Source organism: Apodemus sylvaticus, chromosome 2 (genome assembly GCF_947179515.1).
Source record: "Apodemus sylvaticus chromosome 2, mApoSyl1.1, whole genome shotgun sequence".
NCBI lineage: Eukaryota > Metazoa > Chordata > Mammalia > Rodentia > Muridae > Apodemus > Apodemus sylvaticus.
The window spans coordinates 113,189,763-113,217,380 of NC_067473.1; the positions used below are offsets into that span (position 1 = coordinate 113,189,763).

Consider the following 27,618-nt stretch of genomic DNA (forward strand, 5'->3'; position numbering starts at 1 on the left):
AGCTCAAGACCAGTCTGAACTATGTAGTAAGACCCTGTCTTGAAAAAAAAAAGACCCTTATTTCAGCATCTCCTTCTTAGCTGAAGTGTATGTGTGTGTGTGTGCATGCGTGCCTGTGTTTTCAATCCCTTTTATTCTGAAGTAAAACCCACGTCCATGTTGAAAATGAAACAACACAAAGACTTAGTGCATGTGTCCCTTCCATAGAGAAGCAAAGATGGCACCCGTGGCTCCTGGTTTAGCAGAAGGAAGCGTCGGGGGCTAGCAACATCGCGCAACATGCTTAAGACCAGAGGGCTGGAAAGTCGGTTCAGCATTTTAAAGTACCTGCTGCTCTTTCAGAAGGCAAGCAACTCACAACTGCCTGTAATGTTAGCTTCAGGGACCAGGGCCTTCTTCTGGCCTCCCGAGGCAGCTGCATTCACATATACACATAATTTAGAAAGTAGATCACATATACACACATGCAGAAACACACACATATACACATAATTAAAAAAGTAGATCACAGACTTGACTAAAGCCTAGCCATGGGTGGTTAAGGCCCATCCCGAGATGACCTAAGAGCAGATGTGGGTGAGAGCACGCCTACCGCTCACGGCACGGGTTCACAGTGACCGCCCGTCACGGCCGTCGTGTGGTTTAGCTATGATGGTGTGATAAGGCGATAGTTAACAATAACAATGTCGACTGCTGTGGGTGATGCTTTATTGTTCATACATTTCCTCATTTGATCCTTGCAGCAACCCTGAGGTAGGTATATCCCCATTTTACAGTTGAATAACCAATGTCCCTAGGTTAGACTATGTGCCAAAGATCCTACTCAAAGCCACCGGTAACTCCAAACCCAAGGGGACTCTTGAGTGGTTCACAGGCTGCTGTCAAGGAAAGTAGAACAGAAATGTCAGCTGGAAAAGGGCTGCATCATCACGGGGGTCTGAGGCCCCTCACGGGGGAAGGATGAGCCACACTCGCAGGCCAAGAGCAGGACTGAGCAAAGGCAGCGCACACAGGGGTAACGAGGCCAGAGAGGAGAGGACGGTGTCTTCAAGCGCGTGCAGAGCTTCCAAGGACTGGAGAGACACGGGCTCTCCAGCAGCAATGTGTCCAGGGACCAGCCTCAGGCAGCAGGCCAGGGAGGAGCTAACTGCCTCAAAGCAACACCTCCTCTATGTGGCCCAGCTGTGGTGACTATGGACCGTGGTCCTTTAACCTCACTAAGGCCTTGAGAATCTGATGAAAGTCATCACACACACACACACACACACACACACACACACACACACACGACACACATGGACAGATACTTTGCATACATTTTCAGGGAGTCCATGGACCCTAGCTGGGGGACTCCTGCTTTAGGGCAAGGGTGAAAGTCACTGAGGCAAATCTTTTTTAACCTGCTTGTATCTCCTACACACTTTTCTGGGTTCCTTTCGTCATCCTCCAATATTTAGAATGTTGTGAAGTTCGTTTTAAATGGAAACCAAGAAAAGAGGGCTCAGCCTCCACTATAGCCAGGGGAAGCACAGCAGTGACACGGCAGTGGTAGCAGCCAGAGGAGAAAGACAAGGAGAAGGACGGACAGACGGACGGACAGAGACACGTGTCCTGCTACCCTTCCCACCCAGAAGGTCACTTTGGGAACTTTACTCAAAGTTGAAGAAGTGCTGTGGGGCGATGGGGGCATGTGGTTTCCCTCATTGGCTACCGAGGGTGAAGTTGTCCCCGGTCCAGCCTTCCTCTCCCATCCCCGAAAAGCACCTGGGCACCGACCCTGCCATCCATGCACGCACGGACACGACTTCTAGGCACACCAGTGTATAGACACACACTCTTCCAGGGACAAAGGGAAACTGAGTTGGGAGAGATCTCAAGGCAGTCAGGGGATCATGCGCTCCCCAGAGTCAGCAAACTGGAAAATCATACAGCCACCACAAGGATGCAGGGCGCACACACTCCCCAACTACCTCACAGTGCTTCCTCTTTCTGGGGCCCACCACCCCACAAGCTGATGGGCCCGAGACCAGAGGCCAGAGCAGAGGGTTACAGGGTTGATCTCTCATGAGAATCAGGAATCAGGCAGAGGTCTGGCCCTCGGCCCACCAGGTCTAGAGGACAGACACTGCCGTGAGATCACACAGACTCAGGAGAATGGAGCAGCCCTGATCAGCTCCCAGGCTCAGTGACCCTGGTCTTGGTAGCCGCCAGTTCCTGAGATTGCTCACGGCTGGCAGTCATTTTCCTGGGCTTTAGATGGACGTCTCATCACACGTGGCCAAAGGGGCCCCAGTGAGCCGGATGTGGGCTGGGCTCGGGCAAGAATCCAGCAAGAAGGGCGGAGGGAAGCCACCGAAACCGCTGCCCCGCTTCCCCAGGGCCAGCGGCAGCCGTTCATCTTCAGGTGAAGGAGAGGGAGGGTCTTGGCTATAGCTTGTGGTCCCAGAAGCTGGAGCCCCCAGATCTAAGCCCACCTTGTCTCTAGCTAGAAGCTCCCTCTGTCGCCGACGCTGCTGACGGCGGCCAATCAGGAGGAGAGTGAGGGATGCTGCGAGAACGCCCAGGAAAAAGCCAACCAGCCCAGCCCCCACAACTGCGTGGGCCCGGCTTGACGGCCCCTGCTGGCTGCCCCACACCAAGCTATAAGCAGCCACCACACGGGCGGCTCCGCCCTCCTGACACTCGCAAGCATAAGCCCCCATAGCCCCTGGGGTCACCACCACCTCTAGTCCATCCCTCCGGGAGGTGAGGGCGGTCACTCCACTGGGCTGGTGCCACACACAGGATGCCCAGGCAGAACTGGGGGAGCATGGCAGGACCACGTGGCCCACCGTCGCCACCGGAACTTCAAACACTACAGGATGTTCTGTGGAGCGAAAGCAAAGACACAAAAGACATGAGGCTGCAGTCAGAAAGTAGGATGGGGGAAGGGCATATGGAGAGATGTCAGATAGAAGATAGAGTTGTAGAGACATTGACAAAAGGGATTCCCAAAGATGGAAAGGCCCTGGGCCCCGGGCTGCCTTGTCTTCATGGTTCAAATTTTTTGAATAAGTCAAAAGAGATCAACTTTCTAGCCCCTTTCTATACATCCTTCCCCCATTTCTCTGAGCCATACAAACCTCCAGGTTCTTTCGGACACAAAGAAGAGACATCTGCCGACTCTATGTCTTGAACCATCCTACAAACAAGAGAATATCTGGTAATCTAGTGTTTGAGTGTGCGCACCTTCCTCAGACCCCCACAGTACCATGGTACTCAGCCCCATGGTACTCCTAGTACCACAGTATTCGGTTATCACAGTACTCGATTATCACAGTACTCAGTTAACACAGTACTCAGTTATCACAGTACTCACTCCAGAACCCATCACATTAGAAATCACTCCTGGGGTTAGTTAGCATCCTTTCCTCCACCAAATCTTCCCTTAATACACCTTATGTTCCTCAAGGCATTTTCCCTGTCAAATATGCACATATTCCTAGCTGACGATCTGATGGAAAGATGCTTGGTGGGTGTCCCCTAAGAGGAAGGAAACCTAAGAAGTGAAGCTGGCTGTCCGTAGATGCGGGGTGTCTCTTATTTAGACCTGAGGTCTTGGGGGTCGGGGTACGACGCAGCGGGCGAGCATGCTTGCTGAGTAAGCATGGGGACTTGGTTCAAACCTCCAGCATCAGGTAAGAGGCTGGGTATGAGGCCAGGTTGCCGGCGCACCGTGGGGCTTCAGAACACAAAGACCCAATGTGACTATGAAAAAGTAGTTTGCAAACAGCTAGCCAAAACGATTCCATTGAGAGAATTGAAATTAAAGATTAACAGCTAGGACTAGCTCAGGGGAGGGTGCCTCCCTAGCACGCACAGACAGAGGTTTGAATCAGGCACAAATAGTGACGCCTATAATCTCAGTGTGGGGGAAGATGAGGCAGGAGAGATCACTATGAATCTGAGGCCAGCCCAGGTTCTACATATTAGGGTGAGTTCTAAGCCAGCCTGGGCTATAGATTAAGATCTTATCGCAATATTTTTTTAAATTAAAAGTTATAAAGCACATAAGCATACTAGTACTGATGGTATTATTTGAATTTTGATTTATACAGGTTGTTTTTAAGTATATGCAAATGAGGAAACTGAAACATTCGCTGGATATTTGATAACACTAAGAAATTAAGAGTTGGGTTTGGCTACATCAGTATTACCTATTATGTAATACCGTCAGTGCACTACATGGGTGCAATACCGGCAGAGGCCAGAAGAGGGCACTGGAGCCCTGGAACTGTGATCCATCCCATAGGTTTGAAGAATTGAACCTGAGTCTTCTAGGAGAGCAACCTCTTAACTGCTGATCCATCTCTCCAGCACCCTTTTCTTTGTTCTTAGTACCCTTGTATGCCACAGATTCTCAAAGATTTATGAATAAAATAAGATACTTCAAAATAACTGGCAGTGAAGTTGTTAAAGTGTTGGCCAGGCAGCAGTGGCGGAAGGGGTAGAGAAAGACAAATTTATCATTTTAGTCGTATTTATTCATTCATCATACTTTTAAATATGTTTAGATTTTCCACGATTTTATGTGATAGAGAGCTATTCTGAATTACTCAGGGCAAAGGAGATGTCAGGGCTTTGCTCTGGTGTGGCATATTTTTAAGGTCACCTCTGAGAGGTCAATGGATGGCAGGAGCTCAGAATGGCAAGAGGTCAGTTAGGACCCCCACCCCAGTGAGAAGTGACTGGGTGGGGCATGGCTCAGTGGACACAGTGCCTGCTCTACAAACCTGACTGAGTAAGCTTGGCTCCCCAGACCCACAACCGAGTTGGCCACAGTAAGACAGGTTCCCAGAAGTCCCTGTGCGGCCCTACTGACTGATGGGAAGGAAGAGTCAGAAGAAACTAGAAGCTTGAAGGCAGCTAGCTTGAATACACAATAGTGAGCCACAGACAGACCTTGTCTCAAAGTGGAAAAAGACTAGCACCTGGGTTTTCCTCTGACCTCTGACCTCTGACACGCAAGCTGTGGCAATGACATACACTTGCCAGTCCTCATGAATACACACACACACACACACACACACACACACACACACGGTACATAAAAATGCACCATACATACACATCATACACAAACACACACATACATATACATCCTAATACATCATACACACACACACACACACACACACACACACGACACTGGCTTGGTGGCAGTGGAGGAAGTCAGTGGAACAGTGGTCCACCGTGGGCCTGGAGTCAACATCATCTGAGGGACAATGTGTGCGATGTCTGGGGTGAGCACCTGGAGGGGCTCAGTCCTTCCACTGAGATGTGTGTGTGTGTGTGTGTGTGTGTGCGTGCGCGCGCGCGCGCGCGCGCGCACCCAGGAGAGAGGAAACCACAGTGCGTGCATAGACTGGGTGTGTCCGGGCTGCTAATGAAGCACTGCAGGGGGTGTGGCGTACAGAGGCACAGGGGTATTCTGCAGCTCTGCTAGCAATACTTGTGTGCATCATAGGAATGGGATCACCTAAGCAGAGTGTGAAGGGAAGGGACCTAGGTGTGAACCCTGAGGAGGCGACGGGGAGGCCATTGGTAGGGTGAGAGGATTCACAGACGGTAAAAGGAGAGGATTTCCAGTGAGGAGGGAAGGCCAACTGGGAGCGCTCTGCTAAGACAGAAACTGAGAAATGTCTCCTAGAGCCGTCAGTCAGTCCCGCTGCCTTTCTGTCACTGGCTGACACGGACTCAGTCACACTATCGGGGCAGGTCTAGCATGAATCAGACAGCACCAGATGGACAGACAGATGAGCAGGCAAGTGATGCAGGCTCCAAACAAGAAGGCACACACAGACAGAATGGCGTCAGCAGATGAGACAGGCATATGGGAGGGGCAGAGTCCCGGAGGGCAGGCAGGAGACCAAAGCAAGGCAGCCCCACTCACCCACGGCGCTCGCCTGCATGGGCCACACAGGCATCGAGCCGGAAGCTCCAGGCGCACACGGGGTCCTGAGCCAGGATACACTCGGAGCAGCTCTGGAGGCGGCCGCAGTTACTGGTGTTCACCTGCGTCACCTCAGAATGGGAGCCCACCAGAAGCCAATCCTGTAGAAATGGAGCGGAAGAGAAAACTTGCATCTTCCAGACCAGGTCATTAACTGGCAGCAGAGTCGACTCTCCCCAGCAGGCGCCCCGAATACACAGCTCACATGGTACAGTTTCATGCTCTCAACCGGCTGTGGTTCTGGGAACAAGGCCAGATCCTCCAGGACACTGAGCTGAGCTCCGATGCGCACAGCGCGGTGGAGATGTCCATCCTCTAGGAGGAAGGTAAAGGGCAAAAAAATGGCTTAGCTGGCACTGTGCCTGGAACCCTGGTGCCTGGATGTCACAGGGCACCTCTCCGTGCTGGCGATATGCACTATATGGGAAATTTGCTTGAAGCTTAAATATACCTGTCCCCAGGTAGAGCACATCATACTCTTTCCCGGAGAGGCTGGTCACCCTGTGGGCCACAACTCTGACATAGGCTGTATCTGTAGTGACCAGCAGGGGGCGGCCGTCAGCTGGAAACACCGGCCTGTCCATGAGCGGGTGGTCTCTGATAAAGGTGAGCACACGGTCTGGCAGGGCGAGTGAGGATCCAAACTGCTGCAGCTTCATGTTGTTGGTGAGACACTAAAGGAGACGGGCCCGGGTGACAGCGTTTCTCAGGGACAGGAGGTGTGGGGATGTTTAGCAAAGCTCTTGCTCTTTGCAATGGTGAAAAAAAACAAAAAAACCCCAAAAAACCCAAGCCTGAGATGCCGACCCGCCCCACCCCCTCACCTCTCCAGGTCTGGGCTGGGGCACCTCGTTGTCCATGACAGGTAGTCCCCTGTTGCAGTCATGTTTTAGCTCCCTAAAGGGACCATTCAGCACTGCCCGAATGTCTTGGGGTCGGAAGGCACACACAGCAGAGATGGCAGCTCCTTCCCTGGAGGAGTCACAGGTTGGAGCCCAGTATCTGGAGAGAGCTAGGTGACAGCAACTCATCCCTTATCAAATGAGCTGATCCCCGAGAAACACACGGGAGCCATGCAGCTGAGGGAGAGAGAGTCCACCTGCAGTGACCACACCAACTCCGCGGACCTCCCACCCTGTCGCCCACCCCCTCATCCACCCCAGGACCCCCTCACCACTGGGAGGAAAAGATGCCATAAAAGATGGGGGTCCCCGCTCCAGGCTGAGGTCGAAGCTCTGTCATATCCTGCAGAACCCCCGAGGCCCGGCCATGCTCCGGCCCTGGACACAGCAGGTCAGCCTTTAGAAACGTCGTCCATCTCTGCTGGAGGGTCTTCCGGCCCCCAAGATCCCCCTGAGGTGACAAGAACATGGGAAACACTCTTTAGAAGACCAATATCAGACAAAACATGTATAGACCCTCTTCTGTTCTCCCTGAGTTCATAGCACACGTGGACAGATGGGGAAACAGACATCCAGAAGAACAGACATATAGTCTGAGAAACTGAGGGTAACAGGGTACAGAGATGGATAGGGTTGTGATAACAAGGACAGTGATGACGTGAACTGTGACAAAGAACTGTGACCTCACTTAGTCCTTAAAACACAGCTTGTCCTCGATTACTATATGAACTCTACATATATGCTTGAAAGGTGCCAAAGAAGGAACTAGAGGTCACAGAGGCTGGCAGTGGTGGGGCAGGACTTGAACCATCATTACATCCTTCCATGAACGTCTAATGTAAACCAACTTCCTATAGACAGTGTCTCGCAAGAGTGGGGGCGTGCCAGAGCCGCCAGAGCCTTCGCCCTCGCATTCCTCAAGCTCCCATTACAGAAGCCTAGGTAAAGAACGAACCAGACAGAGAAGAGAGGCACAAGAGACTCAGGGAGGAAGATATGGAAGGCCAAACACCGGGAGATGACACCCAGCCAGGACAGAGATCTCACCGCACACACGCGGGCCACTCGTGGGACCTTGATGCGCTCATATGAGTCCAACACTCGGGAGGTCTCCGTGAAGAAAAAGAGGATTTCATCGTCTCCATCTTCATCCCCCCACTCAGCCGGGCTCAGGACCATAGCTGCGACAAAGGCTGGGGCTGAAGAAACCAATGCCCTCAGATCTTCAGACAGTCCGGGGCTACCCAGCCTCCACCTGACCTGTGTCCCAGGTGACCCTGTCCCTCTTCCCACCGTTAAGCCAGGATGACAAGGTCTCGGTTCGAATCCAGTCCTCAGCTCGACCCACAGCTCGGGAGATAATCGGCTCAGTCCCCAGGAAGTTTTTCACAGTGGCGGTGTAGAGGACGCCCCCTGCAGGGCGACAGGAAGAAGCAGTCAGAGACACACACACACCCCGGAAGCGGGAGCAGTCACACGCAGAGCGCGGGGACAAAGCAGAGTAGCTACACGCAGACTGAGCACGCACCAAACGCCATCACGGGGGACGCCTGACATACAGGAAGTGCTGGAGTAGGAAGCCTGCACTGGGGAGAACTGCTGGAAGGACCCAGGCATGACAGGAGCACTAAGGCGTATCTAGCGGACATCGGGTATCAGTGCAGTGACCTGGTGAGAGCTAACGGTCCTGAGCCTCCCCAGGAGGTGGTGTTTGCAGCAAACCCCAAGTTTTCCATTATGGAGCAGAGAACCTGTGTTCTCTCTGAACACTGCTGGGTTCACTACCCTGGAACAACTCACAGCTAAAGAGTACACTGGGGTTGTCTGGACACTTGATGTAGTGAAGGTCCTCAGGCCCAGCAATGCCAACTGGGTAAAATCGGAGCATGTCCTTGCCTTTCAAAAAAGGAGTCACTCTGATACAAGTGGTTTAAGCCGCACTTTGGGAAATACCAGACCAGTTGGATGAGAGGAAGTGACATAGAAAGTGAGGGTGACACCGGGGTGGGGCTCTGCCTCCCGCACTGAGACAGTCTAGAGTGCTGTAGGATTGGTAGGGGTAAGAGATAAATCACAGGCACGCTGGGACAGAGCAGAAGAACGGTTCTGTCACCATGAATAGCATGCCCAAGGGGTCAGACACAGGAGCAAGACCGTGGCAGGGGCCACAGAAAGTCATGGGCACCTGGGGGTCCCCAGCAGCACGGGCATTCTGGAAAAGGCAAGGTGGCAGGAGCCCACCAGCTGCTGTGCACACAGCACCGCGCTGAGCGCATCTCTGTCTCCATGGACTCCCCTCTGGACAAGGAGGACAAGCAGGGACCAGGAGAGGGAGACGGGCAGACGAGGATCCGGCCTATTTGGGGTTGCAGCATCTTTTGAGGGGTAGCAGGGAAGAACCAGGGATTGAACCTGGGACCCTGCATATGCCAGGCAGGTGTCCCACCACCCGAGCTGTATCCCCAGCTCCACAGTATGTCCGAAGAACAAAACGTTTGCCAGTTAGAGGGCATCAGGGAGAGAGACAGGGAGGCAGTGAACAGAAGAGCCACACGCGGGCATAAGGACCATGGTGGCTGACAGCCACAGGGGCAGACGCTTCTGCACCGAGCGCATGAGCAGAGGCAAGGCTGGGGCATGGAGCTGTGTCCTCGTTTGTGAAGTGTGCCCTGACATGCCAGGAAACCAAGTCTTTATCTCACAGGGAAGAAAACAGTGGAGATGTTTTTAAAATGGGAAGTATAACAATCAATTTGGGTTTTTAAAGAAAGCAATGAGGGCTGGAGTAGAGCTCAATGGTAGAGTATTGGCCCAGTAAGCCAACGTCCTGGGTTAGAAGACCACGATAATGGTGATGACGGTGATGATGGTGACGATGATGATGGTGATGACGGTGATGATGGTGACGATGATGATGGTGACGATGGTGGTGGTGGTGATGGTGGTGGTGGTGGTGATGGTGGTGGTGATGGTGGTGGTGGTGGTGGTGGTGGTGGTGGTGGTGGTGGTGGTGGTGGTGGTGGTGTAATAATGACAATGACAATGGTCAGGCATGTTGGTGTGGATTTGTAATCCTGGGAGTAGAGAGGCAAACAGATCTCAAGGTCAGCCTGATCTGGAGAGCAAGTTCTAGGACAGCCAGGGCTATGCACAGAAACCCTGTCTCAAAACAAAACAACAACAAAGATGGCTCAACCATTAAGAGCACTGGCTACTCTTGCAGAGGTTGAGTCTGATGCCCAGCATCTACATGGGGGCTCACTGCCATCCTCGACTCTAGTCCCAGAGGTCCCAACACCCTCTGCTGGCCTCTGTGGGTACTGCAGGCACGTGGCACTCAACCACACAGGCATGCAACACACACACACACAGTCACACACACACACACGAAATGAAAATGAAGAAGAGAAGGAGCCACCCCAACATTAAATTCACTGTGTGACATTCTGATTCGTGAACTCATTACAACAACGTGATGTTTATGTTTTCCAAAAGAGAAGAGGAAGAAGGGGCAGAGGAGATGGAAAAGGGTGAAAGGGGGAGAAGAAAAGAAAGAGGACAGAGAGGAGGAAGAGGAACAACAAAGGGCCACTCACACAGCTCAAGAAGCATGGCGGACCCACACAGGGCGAACAACAGAGGAGGGCCAGTGAAGAAGGCAGCAGAGAGGAAGGGCATTCGCTCCTGGACAGGCTAAGGCAAAAGGGCCTTCAGAACATGTGGAAAACTCAAGAAGGCAACTAAAAAGGGTCCAGGAAACAGAGCCAGAGCCAGCACCTACGCATCCTACACATCCTGTTTAGGCCCCAACAAGGCAAAGGTACTGATCAGAAACTCAAAGCGACTAGGGTGCCCTAGGGAACGCCACCCTCTAAAGGACAGCACTCTGCAGGCAGCTGAGGGGTCAGACCAGAGAGCCAGGAGAAGTAAGGGCTAGAAGGGGCTTGTGCTAGCCAGGGGACACAGGAGAGAGCAGGCTCAGAGCCACGCTGGGGTGACAGACACTCCCTGAAGACTGTGTGTTGTCAGCTATGTCCAGACACCCAGCCCTGAAATGACACTCAGTGCAAAGTGAAACCAGCCAGGAGACTTGCAGATTGGAAACCTCCTCACAGGGTGAGGATGGGAAGGAGGATGATCCTACTGCTTGAGACTGTGGACGGGGTTTTGGCATCAGCAGACTTGGGTGTGAACTCTGACAGTACTCCCTAGACAGAACAATCTTGGGCAAACTGATTTTCCTAAATCCCAGGTTCTTCAAATGCAGAACAGGGAGAAGGCCACCTTCCACTTAGAATCAATGCAGATGCTGGATACCAAGTGCAGAACCCTAGGGAGGGCCTGCCACATGGTGGGCATTCAGTGCCACCAGTCACAGTCCCTGTGGAACCTCAGAGACATATGCTTGTCTTGCTGCTAGCAGAGGAGGGGCAGCTGTCCAATGACATGCCAATCCCGTCCAGAAGAGTTTAGGACAGAAAACCTAAATATTAGTCATAGGTCCCAGCAACAAATGGAACCCAACATGAGCCAAGTCTCTGTACTTGCTAGGTGGTAAGTGACAGAGAATTGATACTGAAAAACTGATTGAAAAATGGTCCCTAGAACCTAGGCAGTGGTGGCACATGCCTTTAATCCCAGCACTCGGGAGGCAGAGACAGGTGGATCTAGGAGTTCAAGGCCAGCCTGGTTTATAGATCAAGTTCTAGGACAGCCAAGGCTACACAGAGAGACACTGTCTGCAAAAGGAAACGGGGAAGGCTCCTAAGAAGGCCATAAACAGAGGACTCTAAAACCACACCTCCGAAAGCCATAAGCAGCTGTGTCGCGCTGTCCTGAGAAGATGTGGGAAGCAGAGAGGCTTGCACGTTTGGGGAGCGTGTCTTTGGGGATAAAGGTGATAAATAAACATTGAAGAGGGATCACAGATAATCACACAAGGCCTAGCTAGCACTGGAGGTCAAAGGTCCCCAAATGCTCTAAGGGATGGACACTCTGAAGAGATAGCAAGACTGGAACCTGCGATGGCAGAAGAGAGCTGTCCCTCAGGGAGGAATAGAAAAGGGCCACTGACACTAGGGGACAGAAGGAGGGACAGACACCTTGGGATGGAAGTGGCAGGTATCCAAGTGCTCAGGGAGTGCCAGGGGCTCACCACGCTCTCAAATACTTACAGAAGGGACATCAACCGCACAGATAGGAAAACCATGTCCATACGAGGACAGAAGACCATGACACAATCTAGAGTCTCCCGGACATTCTCAATTCCAATAGGACAGAACTGTAACCTTCATTAGTAAAATATTCACGAGTATGTAATTGTTTGGCCAATTATTGCTGAATGGACCAATCAGTAAACATTCCGATACACATCTGGCTCAGTGGTGCTTGCCAGAAAATCCCAACACTGAAGTAGGAAGCTGAAGTAAGAGTATTGGGTACCCCACGTTAGCCTAGGCTACACAGTGAGACTCTGCCTCTAGACACACATAAAATAAATCCAAAAGAATTTTAACAACAAAACCCAATAATCTCTCTTTGTAGCCTAGGGCAGCCTTGAACTCCAGATCTTCCTATCTCAGTCTCTCAAAATGCTCAGTGTTAAAGAAAACTAACAATTGGGATTGTCGATTTTAAAAAGAAGATCATTAATGTGCTCTAGTTTTTCTTATGATCAGGCTCCTTCCTTCCTTATTACTTCCCTCCTTTCCTCCCTCCCCCCTCCTCCTTCCCTCCCTCCCTCCCTCCTTCCTGTTCCTTTGACAAGGTGTCATGAAGCCCAATCCGGCCTGGCACTCACTATCTAGCTGAGAATGGCTTTGAACTCCTGATCTCTCAGCTCCCCATCCCCTTGTTACCGCACCCAGCTGCTCTCAGACTTTCTGCTTTGATTCCATCACGGTTTCCATTTCCTTATCTAGGGATTAGACCAGCAGGTTACCTTTTTTTTTTTCACCAATCTATTAGCAAGTCATGAGAGAGAGTGTGTTTGTCCTTATCGCTCTCCATTGGCCATATAGGATCTATGACTGTCATGTTTCAGTGTATACTTGGATGTCCGGGGCCAGATGTGGATTGAAGAGGTCGGGTTTGACCTAAGATGTCGGCAGCAGCTGCACACCTGAACACTTGCAGGACACCTTGGCAGAAGCATTGCCACCAGATGGAACGGTTCTGGAATCCAGAGGAAAAGGTACTGGAAGGGTTCCAAAAGAAGAAACAGCACCAGCTTCAGCTCGTCATCATGATAACCTGATTTATTACAAGATGCGGTGGGAGACCAAAGACAATGGCCGCTGGCTCTGGCGTGGACGCCTGGTAAGAACAGTGCTCTGAACCCAGAGAGAGGCTGGGCGAGGAGCAGGTTTGGGGGACTCAGAGGAAGATGATGAGCTTTTGTTGGGGTGCAAGGGTTTTCATATCCTTGTGGGGCATTCAAGCACAGCTCTCTGAAAAGCAGCTGGATGCCTGTTCTCCATCCAGGTTAGGTCTGGGGGGCAGGTAAAGAACCAGGAGCCATTAGAATGTGAGAGACTCCACAGGGCTGGTTAAGAGCACAACTGTGAAGATGAGAAGAGGCTTTTGGGTGGAAGCCAACCTTCAAAGAGCAAACAGAAGACAAGGAGCTTGCCAAGGACCCGCCACGGTTTCAGGCTAATAAGAATCGATTGCCAAAGTATTCACATTTTCCTGGGTATAAATATCACCAATACAGATACTGAGATGATTTTGCTAATTTTATCTGACTACAGTACAGATAAATGTCATATTTCAAAATTGTGCTTACAGCTAGACACGGATGCTTTTGTCTGTTATCCCAGCACTCGGGAGGCTGAGGCAAGGCTATTAGCAGAGACTCAAAGCCAGCCCGGGGAACAGAGGGACCTGTCTAAAAACCAATAGCAACAACAGTGATAAACCCTAGATTATTAGGCTTACCCCCAAAGAAATACAAATACCAGTAAATACGAGGAAAACTGTTTGACCAGGAGAAATGCCATTCAAAACACAAACCAGGACCGGGTTGGTGAACATTTTTAATCTCAGCACACGGAAGGCAGAGGCAGGCAGATTTCTACAAGTTCAAAGCCAGTCTAATCTACTTAGCCAGTTCCATGTCAGTCAATGACTGCTGAGACCATGTCTTAAAAAAAGAAAAAAGAAAGAAAAAAAGAAAAGAAAAACTAAAGGAAAAAAATTACAAATCAAATTAAACATTGGAGATTGTTCAATTAAATAAAAATAATAAACATAACCAATAAAATAAACTTAAAAGAAAGTTTAAGTTTCTCTCCTTAAACCATGTCTTAATATGAATTTTCTTCTCACAGAACAGACAAGTTATCCAGAGACTCAAATATCCTTTAAGAGTATTGCTTAGAGAAAAAAAAATGCTAGTAATGACCTCACATTCCTGTAACTAGGAAGTCATTTGTGTTGACAGGCAATTATGCAAAATGTAGCAGTGTTTGCAACAGCTACAATTCAGAAATCCTTCTTAATGACCCCAGTGACCAATTCAGAGTTTTGCCAAAACTGTTGGTAAAAAGCCAAGAAAAATACTGACCAAGCTGTTTTATTCAAATCTGAGTGTGTACGAACCAGGTCTCCTCAGGTCCAGCAGTGGATGACGGTGATCGTGATGGCCGAATACTGTAGTTACTCAGCTTTCTGCTCGCTAACAGAAAGTCATCAACTGTATGACTGAAGGGTGATTTAAGAGTAAAGTCACCCGTAAGGGCAAAATTCACTTGTGCAGTCCAAGTGTCAAGTTTTGGTTTGTAAGAAATATTATTCAAGCTAGACATGGTGGTACACGCCTCAACATCCTGGAGGCAGAGGCAGAGGCATGTGGATTTCTGTGAGTTCAAGGTCAGCCCGGTCTATGAAGTGAATTCCAGGACTGCCAGAGCTACACAGAGAAACCCTCTCTCAAAAAAATAACATTGAAGCAATTAATTAAAAGGTAATAAAACTTTTGTAATGTGTCAAAAAATATATGAAAATTTTATTTTATGATAACCTTGGCAATGAGTGTCAGGGAAGAAAGAAGAAACAGCTCAATCTGTGAGAACAAGTCCTGCATTAGCTAGCTAGGAAAGACAGACTTTGAGCCCCACACATACCATTCATTAAAATAAGTTCCAAATAGTCAAAGAATCAGTGAGAACTTTTTAAAGGGAAAAACGTCTATCTGTTTTTTAAAAAGAAGACTGAATTTTAAGAAGGTATAAATCAAAAGCCAGTGTGAAGATACAAACCTTTAGTCTCAGCCTGGAGTTGGGGAGGCAGAGGCAGGTGGAGCTCTGTGAGCGTAAGGCCTGCCTGGTCTACATGATAAGTTCCAGGACAATTGGGACTACACAGAGAGGTCCTTTCTCCTTCACCCCCCACCACCCACAAAACAAAAAAACAAAACAAAACAAAACAAAAAAAAAAAAACCTAAATCAGCCTGGAAAGATGGTTCAGTGGTTAATAGCACTCACTGTTCTTTCAGAGGACCCAGGTTCAGCTCTAAGCACACACATCACTGGTGGCCCACAACCGCCCACAACTCCAGTTTCAGGAGATCTGATGCCTCCTCTGACTGCTGAAGGCACCAGGCATGCACATGTTGAACTGACATCAGTGTAGACAAAACATTCATACACATAAAATAAAACACACACACACACATACACACACACACACACCATAGAGGAAAAGTTGTGTGACTTGGAATACTAACACCCTATCTGAACTGAGAATTTTCCCAAGAAGAAACAAAAATAAGTACCACAACAATATGGGGGAAAGCGCAACTACACTGACATTCAAAGACTCAGGCATTAAAGCAGAGGGCCACTTTTAGCCTCAGATTAGCACAGATTTTCCTAAATGACAACAATATATTAATGGCAAATTTAAAGTGAGAAAAAAACCCATACATCGGAGGCGTAGGGTGTAAATTGGTACACCCCATCTAAAGGTGGCATTGGTTTTCGATAATGAGCCACAAACTATCACAGCCTTCAATGTGGTAATCTGCTGGCTGTGGTGGGGCTTGCTGCTAGGATTTGCTGAAGGAGGAAAAGGCAGGAAGATCAATGTGGTACTCCATTTCTAGGAATCCCAGAGGATGATGGAAACTGAGGACAAAGACCATACGCAGACAGGTTCACTGTAGCAATGGGGATAATACTAAAAACTTAAAATATAAAATAGTAACAATTTGGAATTATTTGATTAACTTATAGTATGCTCAGAAGATGAATAGCACAGTGCCTTTTAAAATTGTCTTCTCAACTGGTGCATGCCTTTAATCCCAGCACTTGGAAGGCAGAGAAAGGCAAGCAAGTCTCTATGAGTTCAAGGCCAGCCTAGTCTACAGAGTGAGTTCCAGGACAGCCAGAGCTATATAGTAAGACCTTGTCTCAAAGAACCAAAGATAGATAGATAGATAGATAGATAGATAGATAGATAGATAGATAGATAGATAGACAGACAGAGATAGATAAATAGATCTAATAGAATTTTTTAAAATGTCTTCATAAAGCATTTTTAGAGCTGAGGATGAAGATTACTGGCAGAGGCCTTGCCTGGCACACAGGAAGTCTGGGTTTCCTCACCAATGTTGCATAAGGCAGATGCAAGCCTATCATTCCAGCCTTTCAAGGCAGAGGCAGGAGGATCAGGAGTTCAGGCTCATCTTTGGCTACATAGAGAGTTTGAGGCTAGCCTGAACTACACGTGACTTTGTCTCAAAATAAGAACAAAAAAGTATTTCAAGATCCTATAGAAAGTTCTCTAAAGTTACATTTATACTAAACATGATCTTAGCCAAAGGCCGAGAAGTGATAAAGTTACATTTATTAATAACAAATTCTATTTATGTCAGAAATTAACTACTTTAAATGTTACAATGCACACATTAAGATTTCTATTCTGTTCCTGTCTCTTCTGCAATGTCATGAAGAAACAACTGGCTTTTCTCTGAGTTCTGAGAGTCTCTGTGAGGTGCCCTCCCCTAAAATATGGGTTATGTAGTACAGAAACAATCTGTTCCCTATGCCAATAAATTCGTCATTCTCCAAAAGAAGTTTAGGCGGGGTCCACCCTGAGCAGGTGGCCCCTTCAGAGGAGGTAATGAAATAAATTGTAAAACAGCCATTCCCCTGAAGAACTAAGAAAGGGACAACAAAGTATGCTTAAGTGCATATGGGTGTGTGCACACATCTCAAAGGCTAAAAAGGAATATCCTAAGACACTGGCAGTGGTTCTCTAAATAGAGATATTCTAGAAGTGTATTAAGTGATAGCTACGGGAAGCACGGGGCCACTTTCCCTAAATTAAATTCGACTTAATTTAAAATTCCCTCATTCCCTCCCCGCAGTCATCACATTTCAATGGCTTCACAGCCGAGGCAGCAAGTGGCTACCAAATCAGACAAAGCTCTCAACCATCTCAGTTATCACAGGAAGGTCGTCTGACTGTGCTGTTCTACACTGTGTCTCTCTAAAATGCTCTCTCCAAATGTATACACTACATGCTGCAGTCAGTCCCTCCTGCAAACGGGAATGGGTACTGTAAGAGAAGAAAATGGGGTCCACAGAAGCAGCAATCACACTAGAGGTGCAGAGGCTACAGTCTCTGAAGAGGAGCTAGGGAAAAAGCATCCTATGGAGACATGTTGGTAGTCACAGTCACCCGCGGACATCAGGAAAGGCTGAAAGGGGACATGAGCGAGGTAGACATTCCAAGGGACGGAGAGACACGAAAATCCGAGCAGTGGGGATGGGGAAGGAGGTCGTTAGCCAAGACCCACCGACCCTTGGCTCTCCCACTCACCAGCCATTACAGCTGCTGACCGCTGAGCTGGCTCAAAAGGACATTTCCCCCGGCCACTCTCAAGTCTTTCAACCTGCTGGAAACTGGACACATCCTACAGACCGGAAGGGGAGGGGCAGGTGGTTTAGGGTGTATGGAGAAGGTTCACGGTGAGAATTAAACATATAAGATCAAATGAAGGAAAAGCCCATGTCCATCCATATCCCGTTCACCCCGCTCCCGCCTCCGTGTTCAGCCACCTTACTCCTGCCTCAGCCCCCCACTCATTTCTTTCTTTGCTTTATTTCCCTTTGCCCCAGACCCGTCCCCACACTTCCCCATGAAGCACACCTAGAATAGCCCTAGAAGAATACCATGAGGCTGGCATAGACCTTCCCTCTCAGATCCTGGAGCCTGTAACTGCCTAGAAGATAGGCTACAGTCAAAGAAACGGAAGGAGGCAGACAGCCTTCTGAGGGCCGGCGTTCTGAAGAGGGCAAAGAAAGGCCGTAAGCCTGCGGGGACCAGCTGAAGGCCAGGGGCTGGAAGAAAACAGTATCACTCTCCCTCAGTTCCCACCCAAGCATAGAGGGGAGGCCAGGGTTCCACATCCAAGCAGAGAAGAAGGATCTGAAGTCAGTGACGAAGACCTAAGTCTCAGATCATGATCCTAGGCCTTGAGAGATAAGTATCTTTTTCTTCTTCTTCCAGGGATCTCCAGAGGGGTGGGAAGTGACAGACATAAGAGTTCCACCAGGGTTAGTCACAAGTGACCTTAGCATACAGCACTAAGAGGGTTTCAAGACAACATCTAAAAGTGGAAATGAAGGATGCTTTCATGCTAGGACTCGAAGGGACATTACTGTAGTTGGTTTCAAATCAAAGTTATGGCATGGACGTGCCAGGCATGCTGTCTCTAACCCACGAACTCCACAGACATCCACTGTGGCTCCAGCACTCAGGAGTGAGAAGTAAAGATGTGTCCCCTGAGCTTAATGCTGTTACTGGACGATGCCCGTCGCTCCTCTCTTTGCAGCCGATGGCAAACAAGGCTTGAGTCACTTAGACAATTCTTAAAGAAGGCCTGTGAAGATGAGAGGTAATCTGATGGCTTCTCCAAAGGGAGAGAGATGTTTTAAAAGAGGATTTTAGAATGAAGGATCCACAAAGAAGGACAATACTCCACGCATGTGCCAGAGAACATCTTTACCTGAGGAGGAGGATGGTGGTTTTGACTACCAAGGTGCTCAGGCAACCCTGAAGTCCAGTCAGCACCGAGTGTGGCTGCACCTTCTCTCTCACCTGAGCTACTCCTTGCCCTACACTGAAGAGCTCCACCCCCAGGTTACTGCCATACTTACCTCACATCACTCTTCCAGACTCACAAATGTGCACACACACATGCATGCACATACACATGCCACACACACACAACCCACCATTGCTCATGGAACACAAACTCCAACCCAACCTACCTATTTTCTACTATTTCTCAATATGATCTTTGTTCTGTCCAAACAAAGTCCCTATTATTCTGGAAACCAAACTGTTTCTCCACCCCTGTGTCTAAAACTGTTCCCTTCCATTTCACCAAAGACCAAAAAGATGGGCCTTTTCCTGATCTCTATCCACTTCAATCTCTAAGTATCAACTGGCACTTTCAATTCATTTCCTTGAAATATCCTATTTCTTGGCTCTTGAAACTCTATCTTCCTGGAGTCCTTCCTCCTATTTGTTAGGTGTTTCTCTAGCTCCTTCTTTTGCGAGCTCCACCATGTTTATCCTTAGGATCTATCTGTAGTCTTTCTAACATATCGTTCAAACATCCCACTCATTCTTGTATTCCCAGTCTTTCTATGTGAACCAGTGACCCAACTCCCTGAGACTGATGCCCTCCAATGAGTCCATGTCCTCCAAATCCGAGTTCCTATCCCATTGACTGCTGGGCTTTCTCACAATACTTACCTGCCAGCTTCTTAAAACTCAATATGTCAAGACTAGCTCCCTCACAGTTTTCCCCAGTGGCATGCATAATCATATCATCTAAGCTTCTAACCTTTGAGAAAGTGAGCCACCCATTAATAAGTAGGTTCAGATTATCCTCTGATCATCAAATAGGTTCTGATTATTAAAATGACCTTGAACTACAGTATGAAAATGGAAGACGGTCTCACTGGTTTTCTCTATCTGTATGCAGACATTCTTCATTACATCACTATGTCAGTAGACAGCCTCACTATCAGCTCTGGTGAGGGCCAGTCCCTAAAGCTGAAATCTGGGGGTGGATGGGAAGGCCTTGCCCAAGAAAAATAAATAGAAGCCAAATAAAGGCCTCTCCCAGATAGAAAAACAACAACTACAGGATTCTCCAAGATGAATAAGCCGTGTCAAATGCCACAAGAGATTGAAACCAGATGAAGTCCCTTAGGTTGCAGGCTGGCCACACAGACAGGGTTATAGAACATATCTAGATCAACCCAGGTTCAAATATTGGCTCTGCCTCTTCTAGCTATATAATCTTAGCATATCTAATTTCTCTGAATATCAGTTTCCTGAATATATAATAGAAATAAATAATACCATGATGTGATGATAAACTTAATTGTGAATATAAGGTACCTAAGCCTGCAACAGAGCGAGTGGCCATTGCCTTTCTGGTGGTCCTTACTGAAGCCTAGTATTTTTCTCTACTAATGGCTGGAGTTCCCTCAGTGAGTCATGTGTGATGGAAGCTGGCACGGAAAGACAGCACTCTAGAGAAACCGTTAGCTCCAGGACTTCGCATGGACCTTCCTTTCTCCACAGTCATCAATGACTGAGATGTGTCTAGATCAAAGATGCCAGGGAACAGTTATCCGCAGCCTCAACCCCATCACTCGGAGCGTCAGCACTAATGGAAAGTAGGATCATGATCAGACAGAATGAGAGAGTAAAATCAGAAGAGGACGTTCACAGAGTCTACAGAGCAGTCTCATGAGGGACCTTGGCAGGCTATCAGAGCTAATCTTCTCCCTCCAGAGAGCGGCCCCTCGGTTCATGGGTCTGTGAGATAAAAGGAAGGCTTCAGAGAAAATGCTGAACTGGTGAGATGAACTGGTGGGACACAGAATCCTAGCCTCACTCTTCATTACCTAAATCTCTCAAGAACAGATAGGGGGCCAAGACACACCAACCACTGCAGGCATTCCCAGAAGGTATTCCATCTTCGTACTTTGGCTAGGACCCACCTGTGTCCCAACTCAGAGATCCAAGGAAGAAAGGAAAGTCCAAGAATATGAGCTGGGATGGTCATAGTATGTCTAAATAGATGGGGAAAGTAGCCCTGCTTCCTTACGGACCTAGTGGTAACTATAAAGAACTAAGCCACCAGTATGGGTTGATGGGATTCAGAGGGTTTCAAATGCTATCCAGAACTAATAAACGTATCCAGGCTTTATAAAGAGCATGTGGAAAGAATGCAAGCCCAACTAAACCTAAGGAAAGTCAAGGGGGCTGCCTGCATCCATCCTAAACCAGAGACAGGAGGATGCTGCAGAACAGAAGGTTTGGGGAATGTATACTATCAAGGCCCAAGTGGGTCACTGTATTAGTGCAGACTGCAGAACAGTCTAGCCAATATCTGTATTTCAGGATCAAAGCCAAGAAAGAGACATGGTGGACACTGTTGTGTGCAAAGGACACACAGCCTTTCTGACTCACCCCAGCACTCAGTCACACAAGTCTGCTGCCTGAAGACCAGTGGTAACCACCATACAATTAACAGAGAAAGGTCAGAGTTCCAAACAAGTAGTTGTGAGTAGACTAGACATCACTAAGAATATATTCATGCCAAGACTGCCCGGGTTTGGGGGTGGGAGATCCCACAGGCCTTCACCAATAAATAAGCTCTAGAAGAAAATGTGGTGGACAGGGTGGCTCACCCCAAAGATTCAGAGCACAGAGCCAGCTGGTACCACATTACAGGGTGGTGACATCAGAAGTCATGAGAGTCACACCCTGCAGAGAACGGGGTTGGCAGAGGATGCCAGCAATGATGAGGCATGCGATGGGAGAAGACAGCCTGGGCTGTTCCAAAGAAGAAAGGCTCCAGAGCTGGGCCCAGGCACCCAATGGACAAGGAAACATGCGTGTCTGGCTTCTGAAGCATCTCTTGGATTTGTCCAGTTCCCAGGCCCAGCAGCTACCCTAACCCCACTCACCGTCTCACTTCATGTCTTGTTACACTTAGCATAATCTACCCTCTACGACAATCTCCCTTCCCCACTCCAACTGCCCTCCCCTGGAGGCAGACAAAGGCATCCTTTACCCTCCAGTACTTATCCTACATAATGGTTGTCTTAACCATGCCCAACACGGTCACTCCCATAAATCCCTTCCCAGCCTCCTCCCACCACTCCCAAGTAATTCGCACTGCTGCAGGCTCCCTCTCCCTCTCCCTCTGCCCCTGTCACTCACAATAACCCCGCACTTCGGATCAAAAGCGAAGGTGCCACACGTGAGGATGTGAGAGGCATTGGCAATGGCGAGAATCTGGATAAAATTGTGACATTCATCCTGGGGGGTTAGAGACGGTTAGAATCAGAAGCAGTGGGCATGAGGAAGGACAGGGTGGGGTATCGATAGTTAGAGGCAGCTGCGGTATGGGGGCAATGGGCAATGGTGTTAGAGTCTTTGCCTGGACCCTTCGGGAGGAGCACTGCTGGGGGCTGAGCCAAGGTCTCCACAGACACACGAGACAGGGTGTGGGCTTCCACCTACCTCTTTCTTGCCCTTCTTCCTACAGTTCTGTCTGTGAGCCTCAGGCACCACCCAGTCGATCTGAGAAAGAAGAAGAACTCATTTCCCCAGGTTCCCTCCCCCGCAACCCTGCCCACTGAGGCCAGGGGGACAAGAGACAGTTCCACAAGCTTCAACAATCTGGAAACTTCCAAGATTCCTCACTCTCCACACTTCCAGCTGGAAGTCCCCTACCCACGAATGAGTAACAAAATCAACTGTGAGATTAAACATTTTTATTTTTGAGACAGGGTCTCAGGTAGCCCAGGCTGTCCTCAGGCTCTTTATAGGGCCAAGGATGACCTTAAACTTCTGATCATCTTGTCCCCCTCCTCAGTTCTGGGGTCACGGGCATACACCTCCACATCAGATTTTGTGGTGCAGATGCAGATGCAGGGATTTTGGCGTGCCAGTTAAGCATGTGACCTACTGAAAGAACACCCAACCCCAAACCACATTTAAGGAAATAGACTGTCAGAAGTTATGACTTAATGACTGACAGTGCTGTTCTGAGGAGTTTCCATCAGGACACATTTATGTTTTTGTGCACTGTGTCACAAAGTACTACAGTTCTTACTAATACGTGGTGAAATTGGCTTGCAAACTCTCTCTCTCTCTCTCTCTCTCTCTCAGTCTCTCTGTCTCTCTGTCTCTCTGTCTCTCTCTCTCTCTCTGTCTCTCTCTCTCTCTCTCTTTCTCTCTCTTTCTCTGGAGAAACCACCATTTTAGAGATAGATACCACTGCCTGCTGCCCCTGAAGCATGCCACTGTGCCCTTTCCCCAACTCTATACCTGCCTCAGAGCCTCTCCTATCACCACAGCTCCCCCTCACAGCCCACACAGGTAAGAAAACCCCCTTCCCATTACCTCCTCCCTTACTGACATTCAAGGGTTTTATACCCTGTGAGGGTATCCTCTGCCCCATCCTCTATTCAAGGGTTTTATACCCTGTGAGGGTATCCTCTGCCCCATCCTCTATTCAAGGGTTTTATACCCTGTGAGGGTATCCTCTGCCCCATCCTCTATTCCATACAGTCATGGTCTTACCAATACCCACCACAGTCACTCACAGAAAACCCTTCCTGCCACCCACCCCCCCACCCCTAAATAACTCTAGGCTGCTGCAGGCTCTCTCTCTCTCTCTCTCTCTCTCTCTCTCTCTCCTCCCTTCCCCCTTCTGCTCCATTACATCTTTAGTTATTATGAAATTCTCCCACCTACAGCCCTCAAGATGATGGCTTTAAATGTATGCTACTGGCTCTGGGTTACCCCACTGTCATCTCTCACCCTTCGGGGCTTCTCCCCAGAGAAGGGCAGGGTTAAAGCGAAGATGCTGTCCCGCGCACCGACGTAAAGCGTGTGAGCAGCAGGGTCCACGAGGAGAGCAGAGTAATTGTATATATGAGGGGCCGCAAACCGGGTGAGATAGGAGTCAGCCTCTGGCAGGAAGAGAAGAGGGGAGGGGAGAGTCAGCCATCCTGTCAGAAACACTGGGTCCCAAAGGGGGTGATTTCTAGTGTCTTTCAAGGACTAGTTATTTGGTAGCCAACAAAGGGGGAAAAACAGAGCCGAATCAAGCAAACCATCTTCCTGTCCCCAGTGAACAATAACCAAGGAGGCCAGAACAGTTAGCACATGGCCCAGTCAGACATGCTTTTTCTATAAAAAGAACACTATAAAAAATTGAACAAATATTAAATCTGTCACTTCTATTCATAGCAATGTGATATGTACTTTAAAGGACCTATGGAGAGTATAAGTACTTTCCTCATGTGTGGTTTTTTTTGTTTTTGTTTTTGTTTTGTTCTTGTTGTTGTTGTTTGAGATAGACTATAATTATGTTGCCCAAGCTGGTCTCAAACTCAAACACCTCTGCTTCCTGACAGCTGGGATTAAAGGTGTATACCACCACCACAGCAGGCACTATTCCCCTAACACATTTGGAGTCCACTTCCTGTCTCCCCTACACTCCTGACTTCCCCTTACCCCATTAAACCCGAAGCTATATTGGATGGATATGTGTTTCTGAAATAGACCAGCCTGGTGTTGGGAGAATTACATGCGGTAACAAGTGGACATGCCAACACCTCACAGATGCTCACGTCCTTCCTTCCTTCCTTCCTTCCTTCCTTCCTTCCTTCCTTCCTTCCTTCCTTAGCACATATTCTGCCTAGACCCAGACTCAACTCACTATCAGCATCCACAACACTTAACTGGTTTTTTGTTTGTTTGTTTGTTTGTTTGTTTGTTTGGATTTGGTTTTTTTAGAGACAGGGTTTCTCTGTATAGTCCTGGCTGTCCTAGAACTCACTCTATAGACCAGGCTGGCCTCGAACTCAGAAATCTGCCTGCCTCTGCCTCCCAGAGTGCTGGGATTACAGGCGAGCGCCACCACCGCCCGGCAACACTTAACTATTTAAAGTTCACAATGACTTTGTGTGAATTCACCTTTGCTCAGTCTCTGGTGCTGCTTGTGTTACCTACTCTGCTTTGCCCTGCCATCTAGGCCTCTCTGGATTCCTGCATATCAGCAAAGACCAGCGTCTGCAACTCTCTTTGTGGGGTATGGGTTCAGCACAAACTGAAACTCCAGAGGTTCTAGTCTCAGCTTTGACTTCTGGACTCAGCATCCACAGATGTCATTTGTCCTAAGCATAAGCTTTAAGTTACTGTGACCCAGTTGTGAGTTGTGGAGTCATTTGTACCCACTGAAAAGAAAACAAGCCCATGCCACACTCATGCCCGCATCAGCAAAGAGTATTTAAACTGTGAACGCCATTTATGCTTTCTAGTACCCCTGGTGCAGTCCATGTCTTCATAAAGAACCTAAGCCCTATCCTGTTGGGTTTTTAAAATATATATATATATATATAACTTTTAGGTTTCTTTAAACATGCACACACACACACACATTAGTGTCTGCATATATGCACTATAGACTCCTGCTTGCTTGGAGCTGGAATTGCAGGTGGTTGTAAGCCACTGACATGGGTGCTGAGAACAGAACTCAGATCTCCCGGAAAAGCAGTCAAGTGCTCTTAACAACAGAGCCATCTCTCCAGCCCCCCCACCCCTTTGTTTTGTGTGAAGAACTTTGAATCGGCTCATTAAAGTGTTTTCTAGCACTCAAAGTAGGGGATGGTCAGGGCAAGCAGCACACATTCGGGAAATTAAAGTGAGTTAGTTGATAGCGGATGAGTTGATAGCCGTAGGGGAAGTGGGCTGGAGGGATACGGGTGGATGGCAGTGGGAGGGCATTTGAAAGGATGACGGGGAAGGAAGCTGAAAAGACGAAAATTCTGGGCTAGGGATCAAGGTGGGTCTTGATGACCCATTAGAATGAAAGAGAGAGAAAATAGGGAATAGCATGGGCACAGAAATGAAGTGATAGTTGTGGGTATATGTGCAGGCAACAGAGGGATAACGGCAAACCCCAGGTCCTCCCTGGGCCTCAGTATCCAGGTCTGCAGGGTGAAGGACTGCACCCTGCTGAAAAGGGGGGCTCCGGGAGCATCCTGTGTGTGCTTTAGGAGCTGAGGTGTGAGGCTAGGTTGGGGGTAGGATAGGTGGGATGGGTGGGGTGGGATGAGATGAGATGGAAAGGCACAGGGTAGAGGTCTCGGTCTTGGTCCCAGAGGGGTGTGCACCGTGCAGAGGGGTCCTAGATGCTGCCACTGGGGTTAGCAGGTCAGGTGGGTGTGGGCACCTGCCGGCAAGGGCAGGGCACCGTGCAAAGGGCTGAGGACAAGGGTCCCTGCATCTTACCGGAGATGGGCAGCGAGGTTCTGGGTACCGAGCGGGGGACGCGGCCGTATACCGGGGCACTCAGCATCGCCAACAGCAGCAGCAGCAGCGACGGCGGCGGGAAGGGAGAGACCGGAGGCGGCCCGGGGCCCGGGCGGGGCCGTTCAGCCCTGGTCAGCATCTCTGGCTCCGCCTGGTGCCGGGTGGGGCGCGTCCAGCAGCCTCTACTCAGTACCGCTACTGTGCGGGCCTCGGCCCCTCTCGGGTACCCTCGGCCGAGCTCGGCCTGCAGCGGCGAGATGAAACACAACCCGACTCCTCCCACTCACAAAGGGACCAATGGAGAACTGGTTTCTTCCTATAACCAATCAAAATTGAGTGGAGGAGGGATGAGGAAGAGAGGCCCAACCCAGGTATGGGCGGAGCTAGGACAGGTGTAGGTGTGGGTTTCTTCCTTAGAAGGATGGAAACATTCCTAGGCCTGGAGTCACCAGTCAATTTGTAGCAATTGCTCCAAATTCCCTAATATCCGTATCTGTGCTACAGGAGCATATAAGTAATACTAGGGGAAAGATGTAAGTGTGAGTGCAGGCACCAGATTTTTCAGAATTTTTTTTGTTCCTACAAGATGGCTCAGTGAGTAAAGGCACCCCACCCCCACCCCGCTGCTAAACTTGAAGTCTGAGTGGGATTTAACCACTGCCTCCACCCCGGAATCCCACAACATGGAAAGCAGAGAATCCACTCGCTCAGATGGTCCTCTGACTTTCACATGCATGCCATGGTACTGATAGCCCCCAACACACACACACACACACACACACACACTAAATAAATTAAAATGCAAATATACTTATGAGTATGTTAGTTACTTTTTTCATTGCTAAGGTCCAGCATAAGCGTGGATTTATTTTGGTTCACATTTGGAAAATATAGTCCACCGTGATGGAAAAGCAGGGTGGCAAAAAAGTGAGGAGTCTGGTCACACTGCATCTGCAATAGATGAGAGAGCTCAGCCCAGAGTAAGGTACCATCCATAATCAGGGTGAGTCTTCCCAGCTCAACAAAATCTGGTAACTCCCTCACAATAACTGGTGAAACTTCATCTCTGAGTGGTTCTAGACTTATCAAGTAGACATTGTTAACCATCCCACTATGAAACATTGGGCTGGAGAGACGGCTCAGCACTTAAGAGTGCGGGCTGCTCTTGGCACAGGCTCTGGATTTAGTTCCCAGCACGCACATGATGGTTCACAACCATCTGTAACTCCAGCACAGGGAATCCTATGCCCCCTTTTCTGGCTCCCACAAGCACTGCATCCACAGAGCACAGACATACAAGCAGGCGAAACACCTACATGGGTGTAATAAAATTAAAAATCACAGTCCTTAAATAA

General features: G+C 48.9%; 1 protein-coding gene across 1 annotated transcript; it reads right to left on the reverse strand.

Annotated features, from left to right (window-relative positions):
- Positions 1 to 667: 667 nt before the first annotated feature.
- Sema4f (ssemaphorin 4F) lies at positions 668 to 26,507 on the reverse strand. Its single transcript, XM_052174052.1, has 14 exons — positions 26,243 to 26,507; positions 23,765 to 23,916; positions 22,460 to 22,519; positions 22,157 to 22,255; positions 17,723 to 17,816; positions 8,188 to 8,307; positions 7,942 to 8,093; positions 7,167 to 7,345; positions 6,817 to 6,964; positions 6,444 to 6,666; positions 6,198 to 6,307; positions 5,933 to 6,093; positions 3,123 to 3,181; positions 668 to 2,866 (listed from the first exon to the last, which is right to left on the reverse strand). The coding sequence occupies exons 1-14, from the start codon at positions 26,400 to 26,402 to the stop codon at positions 2,253 to 2,255; spliced, it is 2,331 nt and encodes a 776-aa protein (XP_052030012.1). The 5' UTR covers positions 26,403 to 26,507; the 3' UTR covers positions 668 to 2,252.
- Between the last annotated feature and the right edge of the window lie 1,111 nt (positions 26,508 to 27,618).